Source organism: Crocodylus porosus, unplaced genomic scaffold, assembly GCF_001723895.1.
Source record: "Crocodylus porosus isolate Cpor-Errol unplaced genomic scaffold, CroPor_comp1, whole genome shotgun sequence".
Classification (NCBI taxonomy): Eukaryota; Metazoa; Chordata; order Crocodylia; family Crocodylidae; genus Crocodylus; species Crocodylus porosus.
In genome coordinates this window covers 5,398,293-5,414,978 of record NW_017728939.1, presented here as the reverse complement: position 1 = coordinate 5,414,978, position 16,686 = coordinate 5,398,293, and the positions used below count along the sequence as shown (strand labels likewise).

At 51.6% G+C, this 16,686-nt stretch overlaps 1 protein-coding gene across 2 annotated transcripts; it reads left to right on the top strand.

Moving 5' to 3' along the window:
• The first annotated feature begins 119 nt into the window (after nt 1-119).
• NCDN (neurochondrin) lies at nt 120-8,523 on the top strand. Of its 2 annotated transcripts, none has more exons than XM_019547749.1 (7): nt 120-143; nt 1,459-1,600; nt 2,054-3,049; nt 4,061-4,302; nt 5,470-5,694; nt 6,403-6,545; nt 6,743-8,523. In XM_019547749.1, exons 1-7 carry the CDS (start codon nt 121-123, stop codon nt 7,177-7,179), a joined length of 2,208 nt encoding a protein of 735 aa, XP_019403294.1. In that variant the 5' UTR covers nt 120; the 3' UTR covers nt 7,180-8,523. The 2 variants fall into 2 exon arrangements, with proteins under 2 accessions (XP_019403294.1, XP_019403296.1); XM_019547751.1 differs by lacking the exon at nt 120-143 and adding an exon at nt 433-454.
• The last annotated feature ends 8,163 nt before the right edge of the window (nt 8,524-16,686 follow it).

Genomic DNA, 16,686 nt, shown 5'->3' with positions numbered 1-16,686 from the left:
CCCTTCCTGCCACACTTGCATGGCGGCGGCGGGGGCGTCACCCGCTGCCTAAGAACGCGGCGCGCCGTTGGCCGGAGCGGCAGTGTGGCGCTCGCGAATTGGCTGAGGGGGAGAGAGGGGATGAGGCGGAAGCCTGGCAGCAGGTGAGGGCGGCGTGGGGCGCGTCTCCGTCCCGTGAGGGGTTTAAGACCCTGCCTGGGCATAGTCCTGCCTTGAGCAGGGGTTGGGCTAGATGTAGATGTAGATGTGATCTCCTCAGCCTCGTGGTCTGCAGTCGCCCTACGAAAGGCCCCTTCGCATTCCCGCCTGTTTGCTGCACGTGGCCTGGCTTCAAATCTCTCTGTAAGAAGATGTTACGGGGCAGTCCTGGGTTTTGAATCTGCAGCGTCACGGCTCGTGAGGGCGCGTTCACTCCGCGTCTTTGGGGGGAGGGAAGGAGGCTTCTCTGCTATCGGTCAGTCAAAGCCAGGAGCCTCCCTGCTCAATTTTCTGTCGCTTTTTTAAAATGATCCCGGCCCTTTAAACCATCCCCTGCAACCGTTCAGACCAGGTTTTGGGGTTGAAAAGCAATTTTCACACCCAGGGGCTGGAGATACCTTGTGTTACAAGTAATAACAAACTTCTCTGAAACCCTAGTTCGTAATGGAAATGCTTGGGACCGGTTCTTGACCCCAGCTGCGCATGCACCCTGCTGTCAACGAGGCAGATGGAAGACAGCGGCGAGTAGCCCATGCGGGCAGAGAAGCTACTCAACAGCGTGTGATTAAAAAGGAGCTGGGATCTGCTCAAGCCAAAGTTTGTTGTCCTCAGTTTGAAGGTTTTGTTGTCCTTCCTGTCTTTAAGAGCTCCCCCCACTGCTGCTGGTGCGAGGTGCCCGATGCAGAGCCCTGGACGCTGGCATCAGGATCTGCTCACTAAGGCTGATAGTTGATGCTACAAGGAAAGGTGCAGAGCAATCAAGTGCGCCAGGCTGGTGTGTGCCTGGCGGGGAGACACCTTCCTGCCTCCTGCAGCCATTGGCCTGTGCCCTAAGGCTGATGCTCTGTTACCCAGAGGGGAGCATGAAAAGTGGCAGATTTCATTACTGGCCATAAAATAACCCAGTTTATTTTAAAATCCAACCATGACGTTTGCTCCCTGATCCACTCCCCTGGACATTTCCACTGGCTGAGCACATGCCATGTAAAGTAGCTTTGCCCTTTTGTTTTTAGATCCACCTGCAGTTAATCAAGTGTCTCCTTGTTTTCTGATTATGGGAAGGAATTAAATGCTGGGCGGGGGGAGGCAGGGGTAGTTTGAACAGCTGTGTCCTGTTCCTTCACTCAACTCCTTCCCATTGACATTCTTCCATCACAGTTTTTTGCTTTTCTGAAGCCACTAGGATGAGCAGTCCCTGTTCAAGCCCAGCACTTCTGGATTTGCTAAACCCTGGCTTTTTTTTTTTTTTAATATATCCAGAGCTGGACTTGGCATCATGGCTTCAGATTCAGGAGCTCTTCCCAGTGCTGGCAATGCGGCCAGGAATACAACGCTAGAGCGGTGCCTCGATGTGCTCAGAGATGCAAAAAATGACAGCGAGCAGTTTGCAGCACTTCTCCTGGTAAGGGCCTACTTCAGGCTGCAGCAATGGCATGCAGCTGGTTCCAGAGCAAATATGGGACCAGCTGCCACCAGATGAACCTGTCTGCATGGAGGAGGTAGGGTGTTAGCTTCGGGCACTGGAAAACAGAACTCCTGGGTCTCACCTCTGTGTTTGCCACCAAGCCACGAGACACCTGGCACATTGCTTTAGCTCTCAGTTCCTTGGTCTCCCTGGGTGCCTTGAGGTAGTCATTTGGAAGGTCCTCAGAGTTCACAGTGTTTGTTAATAGTCAGACTGTTCAGAGGTCCAAGCCTCCATCTAGGTGTAGAGGCAACTAGGTCAGGGTTTTCTTTGCTGTTTAAGTTACTGGTGTTCCTCTGGCTTCCTTCCTAGTTGTTCAGCCTTGTCCAGAGCTTCCAGCCAGGCCTATGCATGCTAGTGGTGCAATCTGATGCCTGGTTTGTTTTGCAGGTGACCAAAGCAGTCAGAGCTGGAGAAGTGGACTGCAAAACCCGCCGTCGGATCTTCGATGCAGTCGGATTCACGTTCCCAAATCGGCTTCTTGCTTCCAGGGAACCCCCAGCTGGCTGTCCAGAGCATGTCTTCAGAGCACTTGGCCTGACCCTGCTGACATGTTTCTGCACTGATCCCGAGTTAGCCAGCCACTCCCAGATCCTTAACAAAATCCCCACCTTCAATGATATCCTGGCTTCCCCGTGCAATCTGGATGACACATTTACAAGCTCCATGATTGATGATGTTTACCAGTGTCTGGGTGCAGTCCTGGCCACTGCCAGAGGCCCCAGAGAGTTGGTGTCCCGAGGAACTGTGTCAGCTCTGTGCCAGGTGTATCTGAACAATTCTTACGGCCATGACCATGCCCTTCAGTTGCTTCAGGGACTTCTAGCCACAGCAGAAGCGAGATGCTGGCAGAGAGCCACCCCTGACCTCATGGCTGTGCTGTGCAAACTCAGTGACACGTTTCACAGGGCTGAAGACATGACCAAATTCCAGATGTGTGCAGTCCTTCCTTACTTCATGCCTCCACCACCACTGCTCACTCAGCACCCACAGGGCTCCAAATGTCTCCACAACCTTTACAGAGGGCTAGCCAGCATCCTTAGCAGCAGGCTGAGCCAGCTGCAGCGTGATCCTGCACTGAAGCTGGCTGCCTGCCTCTCGCAGGCCTATGGCGCAGAATGGATCCCAGCAGGGAATACTGGGAGTAAGTTCCTGGCCTTGCTGGTGAACCTGGCTTGTGTGGAGGTTCGGCTGTGCCTGGAAGAGCCAGACCCTGCAACAGTAGATGGGAAGGAGGAGGTGATGACAGCCTGTTACATCCTCATAGAGATGGGCATCTTGGAATGCATGAGAGAAGAGAAACCTCTGCTCAAGGAGAAGCAGAAAGTGCAGCTTGTTGGAACCATGGGGGAAGCATTTGGGGCTGTTATATACTACCTGCGACAGGTATGTGGGGTCTGGAAATACCTTCTCCCTCAAGCAGGTGTAATGGGGACCATCACCAGGGAGTTCCCTCTGTCACTGCGTTTGGCTAGATACAGAAACACACTCCGGCCTTTTCATGTTTAAACCCTTCTGGTGTTGCTTTGCTGCAGTTGAAAAGCTGCATCTAGAGGCTGATGGTCCCTCCTCCCTCCATTCTCCATTTTGATCCCTAGTCCCAGTTCTCCGGCCCTTACTGGCTTTGAAAGTGTTTTTACTCGTTCACCCAAAGGGTGTCCAAATCTGACATGTTACATCATGCTGGATTGATAAACCCATGGTAGTTAGAATCACAGAAGAAGATCTGCAAGGTCCCTTCTGACCCTACAAGTCCGACCCCCTGCCTGGGCAGGAGAAAAACTGGACTCAAATGAGTCCAGCCAGGTAGGCATCAAGCCTCTTCTTAAAGACCCCCAGGTTCTTCTTGCTGATGTTCCCACTTCCCCACCTAGCTGGAAATTTTGGCAGCTGGTATCTAAAGAACAGCTTGGGCTGGGAAGCAGCACTTTCTAGCATCAGAAAGCACAGCAGGCTGCAGACCCTGGTCCCTGGTCCCTTGATCTGGATCCAGACTGGAATACAGCAAGGCATGGGCCTAGGAGCAGTGTTATCTTCATACCCTGAGTAGTTTCATGGCAAAGTAGCACAGTTTACTAACAATGTTTTCGGAGTGCTGAAGAGAGTTATTTGCCCACTTCCCATTGGTGGTCCATCAGCTCCTCAGGGCTCTGGAGACACTAGTCCGAACTCCAGATTTCTGTTAAAATTGAGAACGCTGCCAGACATGTCTCAGTCCCAAACCTCATAGGTGTGAACTGCAGGAGCCAGCTATTCCTGAGCTCCCTCTCCTGGCCTTTACTAGGAGTTCCCTCTCCTGGCCTTTAACAGCCCCAAGGCAAAGACCTGAGGCTTAATCTGGAAAATGTCACTGTGCTCCCCAACTCTGGCTTTATGCCTGCTTTGTTCTTTGTGCAGGTGGGATGGGAGAAGTTGGGGGAGCCTTTCGTATTTGCCTCCGTTCGAATCCTTGGGGCCTGGATGGCTGAAGAGACGTCCTCCCTCAAGCAGGAAATCTGCGACCTCCTGCCTTTCCTTGTTCATTATGCCAAGACGCTTTTCAGAGAGGGGGACAAAGCCATGTGCTCTCCTCAACAAACAGCAGTGCCAGGTGTGCCAGGCAGCCCTAAGGACTCTGCATTGCCCACAGATGCTCTGAGGTGAGTATTGCAATCGCAGGGTAAACATGAGTACTGCTGCCTCCGTCAGACCAGTATCTACACAGAAACACAGATGTCATCAGCCCAGGGGCCCATCAAGCAAAAGCCCACATGCAGCCCTGGAAAAAATGAAATCCCCAGGACATAGTGTTGCATGGCAAAGGTAGATAAACCCCTTTCTGAACCGGTGGTAACAGACGGTCCTTGAAGCATGAGCTTTGATTCCTCTTGTCTTGGCAGACCTGCGGCAGTCAAGATTCATGTATTTGAAAGTCTTGCCTTGGCCTTTGACTGGGTTCCTCCTGCAGGCTGGGGTCATTCTGTCTGAAATAGCATTTGTTTTATTCTAAAAGCACTGAGAGGGCTGGCACCTATCATGTAGGTAGCAGTCCTAGCCTTGCCTTCCCTGTGTCCCCCTATTCATTCCCCTCTTCGGCCACCATTTCTACCTCCCACCACTGTAGCCTCAAACACCTTTTCTCCCAACCAAAATCATTCTGCCCATGCAGTCCAGGCACTTGGGTCTCGGGTGACAGGAGAAGGGATATGGCTTTGCAGTATTTTGACAGGATGTTTGCAGTCTCCCACTCCCCCCCCCCCCAGTCTGTGATGGGAGAGGCCAGGATATGGAGTTGAACTTTCACACAGATGCGGAGAATCAGTCATAAAGCAGCTCTACTGAGTTGCAGGGTCCCATGATGAGGAACTGACACTGCATTTCTGGTAGAGCAGCATAGATGGCAGCTCTTAAATAGCAAACAAAGAATAAAAAGCAGTCGAGTGGTCCCTGCAGCTCACTTGGGAAGCTCAGTAGGGGACTAGATGCTCAGGGGCCTGGCAAGAGATCCTGGGTGATAACAGCTTGGGCAGATGAAGAATTCTCTGAAGGACACAAGAACTTCAGCCTTACTGGTTCGGGGTCAGAGCAAGACCCTCAGAGAGGCAGGTTATCCCATGTCTGCCTATGGCATGGGACTGCTCTTTGTGGTAACCTGTAGCAGCCGGGGGTGGGGAGGGGGGAGCAAAAGGGCTCATCTAACTTGTCGTTTCCTAGTTTTCATTTCCCTGCTGGTGCCATTGCCCCATGCTCTAGTTAAAACCAGCTCTCAATATAAGCCCCTAAGCTGCCTGACTGCTTCAATGTATGCCGGATCTCTTTCCTTTCAGATTTCTGCTCCCTGCCTTGTGCCACTTGACAGCAGAGGATCGACCCCGAGAAATCCTCATCTCAGAGGGGGTGCCAGCCTTGCTGTGCGAGTATTTCCTGCACCAGTGGGAGGTGCTCACCTCCGAGCCCCAGCCCTTGACTCTGCTGGACAGTGTAGAGGTCAGCCTGCAAACCAGTTGTGGGGTGTTCCTGAACCTTGTGGTAACCACTCCAGACCTGATCAGGTAACAGCCCCAGGGCTACAGGAATGGGCCTGGTTTGAGATTTTCAGTGGAAGAAAGCAGGTGACGTGTGCAGTGAGCTTGGTGGGATTCAGCCCAGTTTCAAGCACGTGTCAGCAATTGCTTGCCCATGAGAGAGCAAGGATTGCATATGCCTTTTTATAGAAGTCCCCTCTCAGCTTGCAGGTGAGTCAGGAGCTCCCTTGAGCTGCCAGAGTTGCACACCTAGACCTTTGAACTGCATTAGAGAAAACCAAGTCCAACCATTTTGGGCAAAGGGTTGGACCTAGAAGTGCAGCTCTGGCCCAAGAGGCATTACCTTGTATTTCTGCCACCTGTGGGTCTGAATTGGGTTGGATGCTGCTGGTGCTGACAAGGCATCTCCTTCACCCCCTAGACTCAGCTGCAAGAAGCAAGCCAGTATATGCTGTACCTTGCACATCACTGACCAAATAGCTTAGGGTGCTGAGCCTGAAAGAGCCTAGTGGGGTTTCCAGTTCCAGTTGGAGATTGCAGCTGCACCACAGAGAGGGAGAAAATGAAAGGTGTCCCCTTTCCCCACCCAAGGACCACCTTTACCGCCACTTTTCAGGTCCTTCTTATCTAGGAGTCCAGGACACAGGGCTGCTACTCCATTGCTTCTCTCTTAGCCTCTCCAGGTGCTTCTGGCCCTGCTCAGAGCATATCTGTCTGGCTTTGTTCTCTCCCTAGGCGAGATGGATGCTTTGCCTCCTTGATGGATACACTAATGAAGTCCCTCCCATTTCTGCTGCCCCAGCAAGGTCACCTCGTACTAGCAGCCAATGTTGCCACACTAGGCTTGATGATGGCCAGGATATTAGCCAGCTTTCCAGGTAAGAAGTGCTGTTGGAGTTGTGCACTTTGTCATTAGCCATAAAGGCCTGGAATCGGGATGAGTGATCCAGGACCCCCACATCCCATGAAGCAGCACATGTTCTGCACCTCCTTAAAAAACCCCTGATTTCGAGAAGCATCCCTAAACCATGCTGGTGGGTTATACACAAATTCACTTGTTTCCCATTTGTCTCAGTTCTCCAGGAGACACCATCAGCCCCGGCTTTCTTTGAAGCTGCCATCTGCTTCCTGTCACAGGCCCATGCTGCCCAAGAGGATCCCATCAGCAAGAGTTTGGCCATGGCTGTGGTGCCAGACTATGAGGCTGCTTGGGCTGACATCCGTGAGCTGTGGTTCCTGGGGATGCAGGCATTTGCCAACTGCATAGCGCTCTTCCCATGGCTGCCCCACATGGTTCTCCAGTCATCTTGGCCGCAAGACCTCTTGGAGTTACTGGGCAAAGTGGCACCAGACTCAGTGGACTTTGAACTCATTGCTGTTTTCCAGGGCATTTTGCTAGAGCTGGCAAGAGCCAGCCAGCAGGGCAAAGAGGTGATCATGTCTCAGCAAGGCAAGGAGTGGGCCAACCTGTATGGCATGGCAGCTTTAGAACAGTGTCTTTGTGAGCTGTGAAGAGCCCCTCCTCCCCCAGCAATGCCCCGGTGGTGGGAAATGAAGCCAGGTGTCTGCGACAGACGTTTTCATGACTCCGCATGCACCTTTCAACCTTTTACTGCCTGGATAAAGACAAGAGGCATTTAAGCTGCCAAACACCTCATAAAATTAAAGAGGTGCAGTCAGAGCTCAGCAGGGCATAGCTAGGCAGGGTTTTGCTCTGCCTGGTACCTGCTGTTTGGAATAATTGCTGCTTCAGTGCTACGTGGCTCACTGCATTCCCTGTTCTGGGAGAGGAGGGTGCTTCTTGCGGGGGAGGAGCTGGGGTCCCAGCAGAAGTGAGCACTGGGGGGTGGTGCACCTTGTGCTGCTTGAGATTGCTGAGGCTCTAGCATGGCTATGAACTGGGCCACCAACCAGTTCTTCTCAGTTTCGTGTTCTGGGATGATATCCAAGTCCATGTGTTCCTAAGCATAATAAAATCAAAATGCCTGGCTTCTCTTAAGCCAGAACTAGGCTCTAAGCCAAATTTCTCAGTAGAGCTCTGCTGCCCATGTCTTTTATGACTTTCAATCACCCTGTCCTGGGCTACAGCACAGCTGTACCTGAGCACCTCTGTTCTGCCTGAATGGCCTCTCCTTACAGTACTTGCAATACCCTGCTGTTGTGGGCCCTCCACGAAGCTCCATCCCTACACCTCAGCCTGAATTGCAGTCCCCACTAGCTTTGTGATCGGGTGCCAGTCTTTTCTGCGTCACCTTCCAGTATTTGAGGTCAGAGTGTCCTGGGGTCTCAGCTGGGTAAGGACCATGCATAATGTCATATTCCCATGACCATGTGGACAGAAGTACCTTAGAGCTAAACCCAAACCTGCTGAAACTTCCCTCGTGACTTGTTTTGATCCACACTTGGGTCTGGAGCCAAAGTGTTGTGATTGTTTGGTCCTGGATCAAGCAGCAGCAGTTGTGCATGGCATGGCCCAGCCCTCATTTGAGGAAGTTCAAGGATGCAGTTCGTTTTGGTATGTTGTTGTTGGCAGGTCTTGTTTCACTGCTGTAAGAATAGAAGTTCATCTCCCTGCTAGAGCAGATGCTGCTCTGGAGAGAGTTCCCAAAATACATAGAGCTGGAACCTTGGGATTCAAACTGTCCGGGATATTAGCTTAATATTACCCACCTCAGCTGTGAGATTTGTACTTGCCCCTTGGGGACAGCAGCACTGCTCCTGTGGGAGACCTGTAAATAGCATGTGCCTGAGTATGGGATGGCCCTGACAGTTCCCCAAAGGCCGTGCAGACAAATGGGGATGGCCAGGCTGTTGGCATTTCCCATTTGAAATGAAGTGTTTTTCATAAAAGCTCAACTGGACTCAAAGACTTCATTCGTTACAAGTTCCTTCACTAACAAGGTTCACCTCCACTTAGTGTGGGAGCTCTCCTGGCCCTTTCTCTCTGGATGCACTTTGCCGATTTCCTAGTGACGGCACACAAGTCTCACAGTGGCAAAAGAAAATGTGGAGAAGGCAGCGGGGCCTAGATTTCTCTTGCCTCTTCCCCCCACCACACTGGTAATGGGCCTAGTCCTGCATGAACCGACAGGCAGCTTGGCTCCTATCCCCACACAGTGTCCAGACCGCAGGAAGGTGTATTTGACGCTGAGGGTATTCAGCCACCGGAATGACGTGCAGAGGGACGGAGTGGAGTCTCCAGCGCTCTCATTTGCTTGGACTGGATGACTTCCTAAGAGATCTGCTGTAGTTGTGAGGATCTGCTGCTGCAGGAATCCTGGGTGGAATCTGTGTGTTAGGCAGGAGTCCTAAAGATCACAGCTGTCCCTCCTGGCTTTTAAATCCTTGAGCCTATATGTTGCCAGAAACCCTTGATCCAATCTGTCCTCATTCACCACGCCTTGCTATGTGATACTCTCTAAAATAATCTTCCTTGTAACAAGTGTTCTCTGCCCCTCACCTTGTCCCCCAGTCAGTTGTGTGGAACCTCTTCTGCTTTTGGCTAAATCTGTTCCTATCTGTCCTTGAAATAAGCAGCTGCTCTTGTCAGCCACTAGAGTGCACAGCCTGCTTCATGATGCTGCTTATAGCCATGTAGATAGCACAGTACTTGCAGGCCATCATCTTTGACTAGTGGGGCATTTCCTGAGTCTCTCTTCCTCCTGCTTCATGCAGCATCTTGGGCCCTGATTTGTTAAATGACAGACTGATCCAACAACATGGATGAAAGAGTGAGTGAGGGGGCAAGGACACAAGTGGTATTTCAAAGAATGCGGATCTGGAATTTTGATTAAATAAGGGAGACAATTGAAGTCTCTGGCAGAGGAGGGCAACGGGGGTGGTGCTTCCGTGTCCACCTGCTCATGACTTCACTTCTACAGCCCAACAGAAAATTTCACTTGTTTTTAACCTTTTGCTGTCACCCCCATGCCTTGGCTGCCTGCTTGATACAGAAAGGCCACTGAAATGTTGCCTGTCCTTCCAATGATGGGACCTTCCCTCCCAAAATTACTTTGAGCTAAGATCCCTAATGGGCAGAAGCGGGTGTTGGACCAGTGAGTTTTAATGTCTGATATAACCAGAACACCTGCTCTGTTTTTATGGAAAACTCGCCTTCCTGGACCAGCGGCCTACATAACTCTCAAAGCTTACACTCACGACCGCCTTCTTATGGGCAACGTGATTTTTGATGTTGAACGTTCTCAACCTGCCTCCTATTCTTAATGTATCTCAACAGCCTGTACGTGTTGCTGAGGCAGAGTGGTGTGCTGGGCAAAGGGATAGGAAAACTGGGAACAATAAAAGTTTCAAAACAAAAGAACGTGCTCATAACTTTTCTTTGTAATTTGGCATAAAGTACCATAACTCCCTGCTGGTGTGAAGGGTCACAAAGGCTTTATTGATGCCTTCACAGCCCCGGACTAAAGCTGCCATCCCAAACTCATGCCAATAAAGCCTTTATAGTGCCTCATGCTATCATGGATTCTCTCCCTTTAAAACACCTGTGCTAATCACAGGCACGAGGCTGGATCCTAGTCATTCAGCTGCACCTAAGTACTTCCAGTGACTGGACTCAAAGGGATCATTTTCCACTCAAGCTGAGAGAGGGCTGCTGGACCAGTCAGTCCTTTCCCCTTCCTTAGATCCTCCTCTAGGGATCTTAGTGAACTTCATCAATATCAGCAAATTAGCTCTTGTTGCAGGATGAGGCAGTACTGAACCTACTTTACAGAAGGGAAAGTAAGGTAGAAAGAGGTATAGTTACCTGGGTCATGCAATTAGTCTGTGGAGGAGCCAGAATGCTCAGTCGGGTGCTTTTGCTATTAAATGAGGCCATGCTTCTGCGTCCCCCTCACCACCTAGGAAGCTGGCATATAAAACAAGGGATGGCACTGACGGTTGGAGTAACCAAGGGAGATGCACTTCACTCACCAAGCGATGTCCCTTCAAACTCCAGCCTGTGGCTCTGAGGCACATCCACCAGGGGTCACCCTAAGAGCTGGTAACACAAGCCAAAATTACTTTTCAACTCACCAAACAGGATGGAGCGAAGCAGGAGAGGGAGATTGGCTGGAAATCCTAGGGTGCACGCACTGTCAGCTTCCTCTGATTCCAGGAGGCAAGCCTTGGTTGGATCCCATGCCAATTTTTTTTTTTAAGCCCCTCATTTTATGTAACTTCTGCTTTCGTAACCAGAGCAGTGGCGTCTGCTGTCTGCACTTTGCCGTTCGGAAGGAACGTCTTTGCTCACCCGGCACCGAAAGGCTGGAAGCAAGTTAAAACAGAGGCAGGTGGCACCAGACAAGACGCTCCATGCCAGGGGAGCAGATGAGCTTTCCAGCATTAAAGACAATCATCAATCACTGGGTTAGCAGGGGCCTGTCAGCACCTTCCTGCTGGCTGGGCGAGACTCCCTGTCCTGCCAAGAAAGCTTCACACTCAGCAACTAAGGTGAACATCCAGATGAGCTGGAACATTCAAAACTGCATTTCATATTGTCAGATAAAAAGTCAGATGATTTACCAAAGGCTTTGCCCGCTCCAGATCTTTGCCCACTTCAGATCCCCTTTGCTGTTTTGCCTCTGGGGACTAGGGGTGGGAGGTAACACAAGTGACATATCTGTGCCCGCATCAACAGGAGAATGGACCCCTCAGCTCAGCACCAGCGTTCCCGGGCTTCCTGCTGGTGCGTGCTGCTACTGTTACGGCCCTGAATCCCCCCCCGGCCATCCGCAGCACTTGGACAAGATTCTTGTCCCCCGCCCTCGACAGATCCCTTTGAAGAGCCAGATGAGAGGAACATTTGATTCCCAGGACCTGCTCCTTGGCTTCTTCTAGTGACTGCTACTGGCAACTGAACTTTCGATGACAGACATTTGTGCCACGTGGAAATAAACTAAGAGCCACAGTCTTCGCTCTCAGATCAGCCTCTTAACTGGCGTGTCTGAGGGCAACTGCTTCGAGATGGTACCAATATAGAGTAGATGTGGGACCTTGAATTTATAGCCGAGTCCCCCGATCCCTGGACTCTTCAACAAAGGAAGTAACACCATTGGTTTGGCGGGATGTGGGGAAGCCTGTCCATTGCTAGACAGAAGTGGGGAGTAGCTGGTTCCCTTGGAAGTCCCCATTTGGTCCCTAACATACTTGTTTTCTCACCTAACCATAGCATCAGCCACCCACCCCTGCTGTCAAAGAGGGAGGGAGCACAAGGACATGCCTTACTCTAAGAAGGTGGAAGCTGCCTGTGATTCGTTTCCAGAGAAAGCACATTGTGTCAGGTCTAGGACTGCCTGGAAAATGTTGCAGCAGCCTTGTCCCAGGATTGTAATTTCTAAAGCAGGTGCTTGGACAAAGTACTCCTTCAAAGGCCAGACTTTTCTTCCTGGCCTGAATTTGCTGTGACGAAGAAGAGGGAATGTTTCCTGGTGCTTAGAGGACAGGAGGAAGTGTCTTAAGACTCCAGGAAGTGCAAAACTCTAGCAGTCTTGGTTCAGAGATGCTACCTTTTTTTTTATATCAACTAAGAAATCACAAAAAAAAAAAAAAAAGATCTTCCTTTGCAAGCTTTCTTAGTTGGGTTAATAAAAGGTAGCATCTCTGGACCAAGAGTTTTAGAGTTTTGCATTTCTTTTTTGTCTCAGACCAACACAGCTACCAAATACATCCCTTAAGACTCCAGGGAGATTTGTTTTAATTATTATTTGCATTACAGTCAAGCTGAAAGGCCCCACATGCCAGATGCCACTTATCCATATAGGGAGAGAGTTCCTAGGTGAGAAAAGAGCTTATAACCTCGATGGACGAGACAAAGGGAAGGAGGAGAAGGGCCACGGAGTGCGAAGGGGACTTGCCTACGGTCAAGCAGGAGGGTGGAGGCCGAGGCGAAAACTTTGGTGTCCTGACTCTGGACCCGTGCTGTCTCCTCAGCTGCTACCACAGATTCTCCCACCGAGTCACAGTCAGGGAATTCTTTTGTGTCTCCATTTTTTCCATCTCCAAAACGGAAACAATAGCACCTGCACTTTGCTCCGTGCCCAGAAGGATCCCTGGATGCCAGGCGTTATTATGGCTGCCACTGACGTACGCCACGGGTGGATCACAGGCATTGCGTCTTCTACATCAAGCCAGACTGCAGAAACAAGCAGGCTCCTTCTACCCGAGCCTGGACAAAATGGATACCATTTCAGCCCAGTGGACACGTGTTTTATTTTGCTTCCTTTTTTACAGCTCTGGTTGCATCTTAAATCCTGCCGTAACGTACCCCAGCTGACAGCTTTTATTCATGTCACCCCAAACGCGCTGGCAGTTAAACTAAATATTTCATAAGGTTGCTGTTTGGCTGCAGCGCTGCCTTAGAAATATCATTGAGACCATTTTTTTCTCCTCCTAGGACCGTGAAGCAAGAAGTGAGCAAGCCAGTTACCGCTGCTGGCTGTGGATTTGACAGCCCTGCACCAAGCCCAGTTGGCCTCTAGGGGTTGCCCTCATGTTAAGTAAGTGCCACTCATCTGAAACCTTTCCATTCCTGCCCCCCCACCCCACCTTGAAGGCTGGCTTTATGGAGGTGCTTTGTTTGCTCCCTGCATTTCAGCAAAGACCAGGATTTATTGGCGCATCTGACAGGAGCCAAGATTTTAGCAGGGACTGTGTCTGTTCCTTGCCCTGGAAAAACCCGCAGACGTGCTGAGTGCTGGATGCAAGGTAAGGGAAGGTCGGCAGGCACACAGACACGGCCAGTGACAAGGTTTTGTCACCTCCATTATCTGATCAGTTTTTCCAGCTTTTATAACTTGCCTGCAAATGGCTGCAACAGGTGGACACCTGTGGGGAGAAAACCTGGCCCGGGTAAAGTCACTGGCAAATACTCTCAGAGGTTTCAAAGGGCCCCAGGTTTCGTCCTTAGTTTGCGGTGGTCTCAGAAAAGGATGTCATTTCTTCACGCACATATACATATACCCAGGAGCCTGGTTGGAGAGGGAGCTTGGGTCTCAGGCAGGAAATCCCAAGTTATTTCAAGGCAACATCCTCTGCACCTTTGTCTTAGCAACACATCTATTTGACTGCAGGTGGATTCTGCTCCCTTGGTGTCTCACACTCTTTGCATTGCACAGCCAGTGTATATAGCAGGGGTGGGCAAAATGCAGCCCGCAGGCCAGATGTGTCCTGCCAAATCATTCTATCCGGCCCGTGGGGCCCCTAAAAAATTTTAGAAAATTAATATTAATCTGTCCTGGGCTGCCTGTCATGCGGCCCTCAATGGCTTGCCAAAACTCAGCAAGCGGCCCTCCGCCCAAAACAATCACCCGCCCCTGGTATATATACAGCCCGGTACATGAATTGGATCGTAGAGCTGTTTGACATGATACTGGCCTGTTGCCGCTGGCACAATGAAGCCACGATAAAGGCGCATTATACGTTAAATCTGTTTGAGACAAAGACTGTGTTTCAGTGTGTGTTTGCGTTACACAACGGGACCGTAACACTGACTGGGGCCTCTGGTCACTGCTCCAGTATAAATACAAAATAATTACCATTTTGAAACCTCCAAATTAATCTGTGCAGTACTGGTGGGACTGCCCGCAAATCCGACAGAGATGACATGCCTTGCAACAAGGACGGTGTAACCTGCCTGTATGGACCGGGGGCACATTGTACCTCCAGGGGCAAGGCAGGGCAAGGGTTATCCTTGTTGAGGGTGGCAGAGTGGAAGGGACTAGGATGGGCACATCGCAGAGGGAAGCGCTATGGCAAGCAAGGCCCCACTGCAGCAACATCACAGTGAACTGCTCACCTCGGGGCAACAGATTGGGAAGAGATAGCTCTGAATGCCCCTGCCTGAGAAAAAGTGCAGGCCAAACAATAAAGCAGGCTCCCAGACTGGTTCTGCTCATTGCAACCAGGACCCAAGGGCACCAGCTTTCCCCCGCTGAAGTCAATGGCAGAACTTCTGCTGGTGATAACAGTAGCAGGTCTGATCCCTATGTCACTCGATGAGAACAAGCGAGGAGAAGTTAAACCCCCAGGGAGCCGGGGTTGGAGGCACCCTTCGGTCTGGGAATCCCTGTATGAGACCACATGCGTGAGCTCCAGACACACACAGTCACACAAGCACACATGCAATCGCGCACTATTGATGCCATCCAAGTTTCTTGCCCCTGCCATTGTCAGAGACGGGACTCTGGGCTGGACGCCGTCCCGTGATCCCGAACACATCTGAGAGGAGACACAGGCAGGGGTTTGTCACGAATCCTCCTCACCAGCACCATCTGGTCATGGCCGAGTTTTCATGGCTTTCATTTTTTTTTGCTTCTTTTTTGCTTTGCGGAGAGATTTTTAGGTGGAACGGCAACATCCCCTCTAACGCTCCCAGCTCGGAGATCCTGGTGCCCTCCCCCGTGGGCAGGCGGCTGTGCTGCGTTTGCCATCAGCGTTTTGTACAGTTTCGCCTCGTTCAGATGAATAGAGAATCAACATTATACGGACTAGACGGGCGAGGGGCTTTAAGAATGAGCTGGAACATAACTGCAAAATACAGCATGCCCAATCCAATTTTTCTTAGCAAATGAAACGGATCTGGTGGAAAATAAATACAGCGCCAAGGAACTTTCAGGAGCAGCGTCCTTGAAAAGCTTCTTTTTTGTGTGTGTGGGGGGTGGGAACTGAAGAGCATTTGAACAGATCAGCCCTTTACACCTCTGTCTATCCCTCCCCCCCTCCCTTAAGTACCATCTTTAATAGAAATAAATTAGAATAAATGATCAGTCTCTGCCTCCTAAAGACAGGTGGCAGAGTAATATTAAAAGAAAGGAATAAAAATACATTTAATGAGCATTGTTAATTAAACCTGGAAATCAAAGAGGTCTGAGTTGTGGGAATTCAGAGGAAAAATGAAAATGAAGGGAGCTGTAGCTCGGGGCAGGAAGAGTGGAATTAAATTAAATGTAATGTGGGATTCTGTTTGTTAATGTCTATCACACATCACAGTGCATTGCAGGTTAGGCTAAAGCATTTCTTCTCGGCTGGCACACAAATCGCACCCTGCCACAAGGAAAAACTTCCCTTCAGTCTGGTCCCAGCACAGGGCTTGCTGGCGAAGGGCCCCACGGTGCTAGGTGCTGTACACACACTGGGAGGGGGGACTCTTTGCTCTGATGAGCTGCAAGCTCCCACCCAGGAGGGCCAGGGGTGAGGCCCGGGGGTGAGGTCTTTACCCCAGCAGCCGGGGCAGAGCCCAGGCCTCCTGAATCCTGGCCGGAGAGAGGCGGGGGGAGACAAAAGCTTCCCGGGCAGAAGGGGAAGCACCTGGGCTGCGGTGCGCCCGGCAGGAGCCCCCCCGCCCCGGGAGGCAGGGGAAGCGCGGGGCCCCGGGCGGCCCCGGGAGGGCAGCCCCAGCCGGCCGGCCCCGTGCGGCGGCGCGGCGCGGCTCCTCATCTGGTTTAAATCGCGGTCCCCTCCCCTCGCCTCGCTCCCCCCAGCTCAGACGCGGCTCGGCCGCTCGCGCGCCGCCATGCACTGGAAGAGCGAGGGCGTCAAGGCCGAGCCCTGGTGCCTGCTGCAGGTGAGCCCGGCGGGGCGTGTGCGTGTGCGTGTGCGTGTGCGCAGCCAAGCTGGCGTGCAGCCGGAGTGTGTGTGTGTGTGTGTGTGTGTGTGTTCAACCAGAGAGGAATACGTGTGCGTGCAGCCCGAGGAGTAGCTGTGTGTGCACGTGCGGCAAGAGAGGTGCATTTGTTTGTGCGTGCGTGTGCAGAGGGGAAGGTGCATCTGTGTGTGTGCGGGTGCGCTCAGGGAAGTGCATTTCGTTTGTGCGGGGCTGCGTGTGCCATTAGGTGTGAGTGCGGCGCGGGAGGCGGAGGGCTTTGCGGGGGCGCGCAGCCAAGTTCACCTACTTGTGTGCGGCCGGAGGGGCTTCTTGGTTTGCCCCCGCGTGTGTGCAGCAGGAGACTTGCATTCGTTTGTGTGGATGTGCGTGCGTGTGCAAGGAAGAGGTGCATTTGTGTGTGCAGCAGAAGAGGGCTA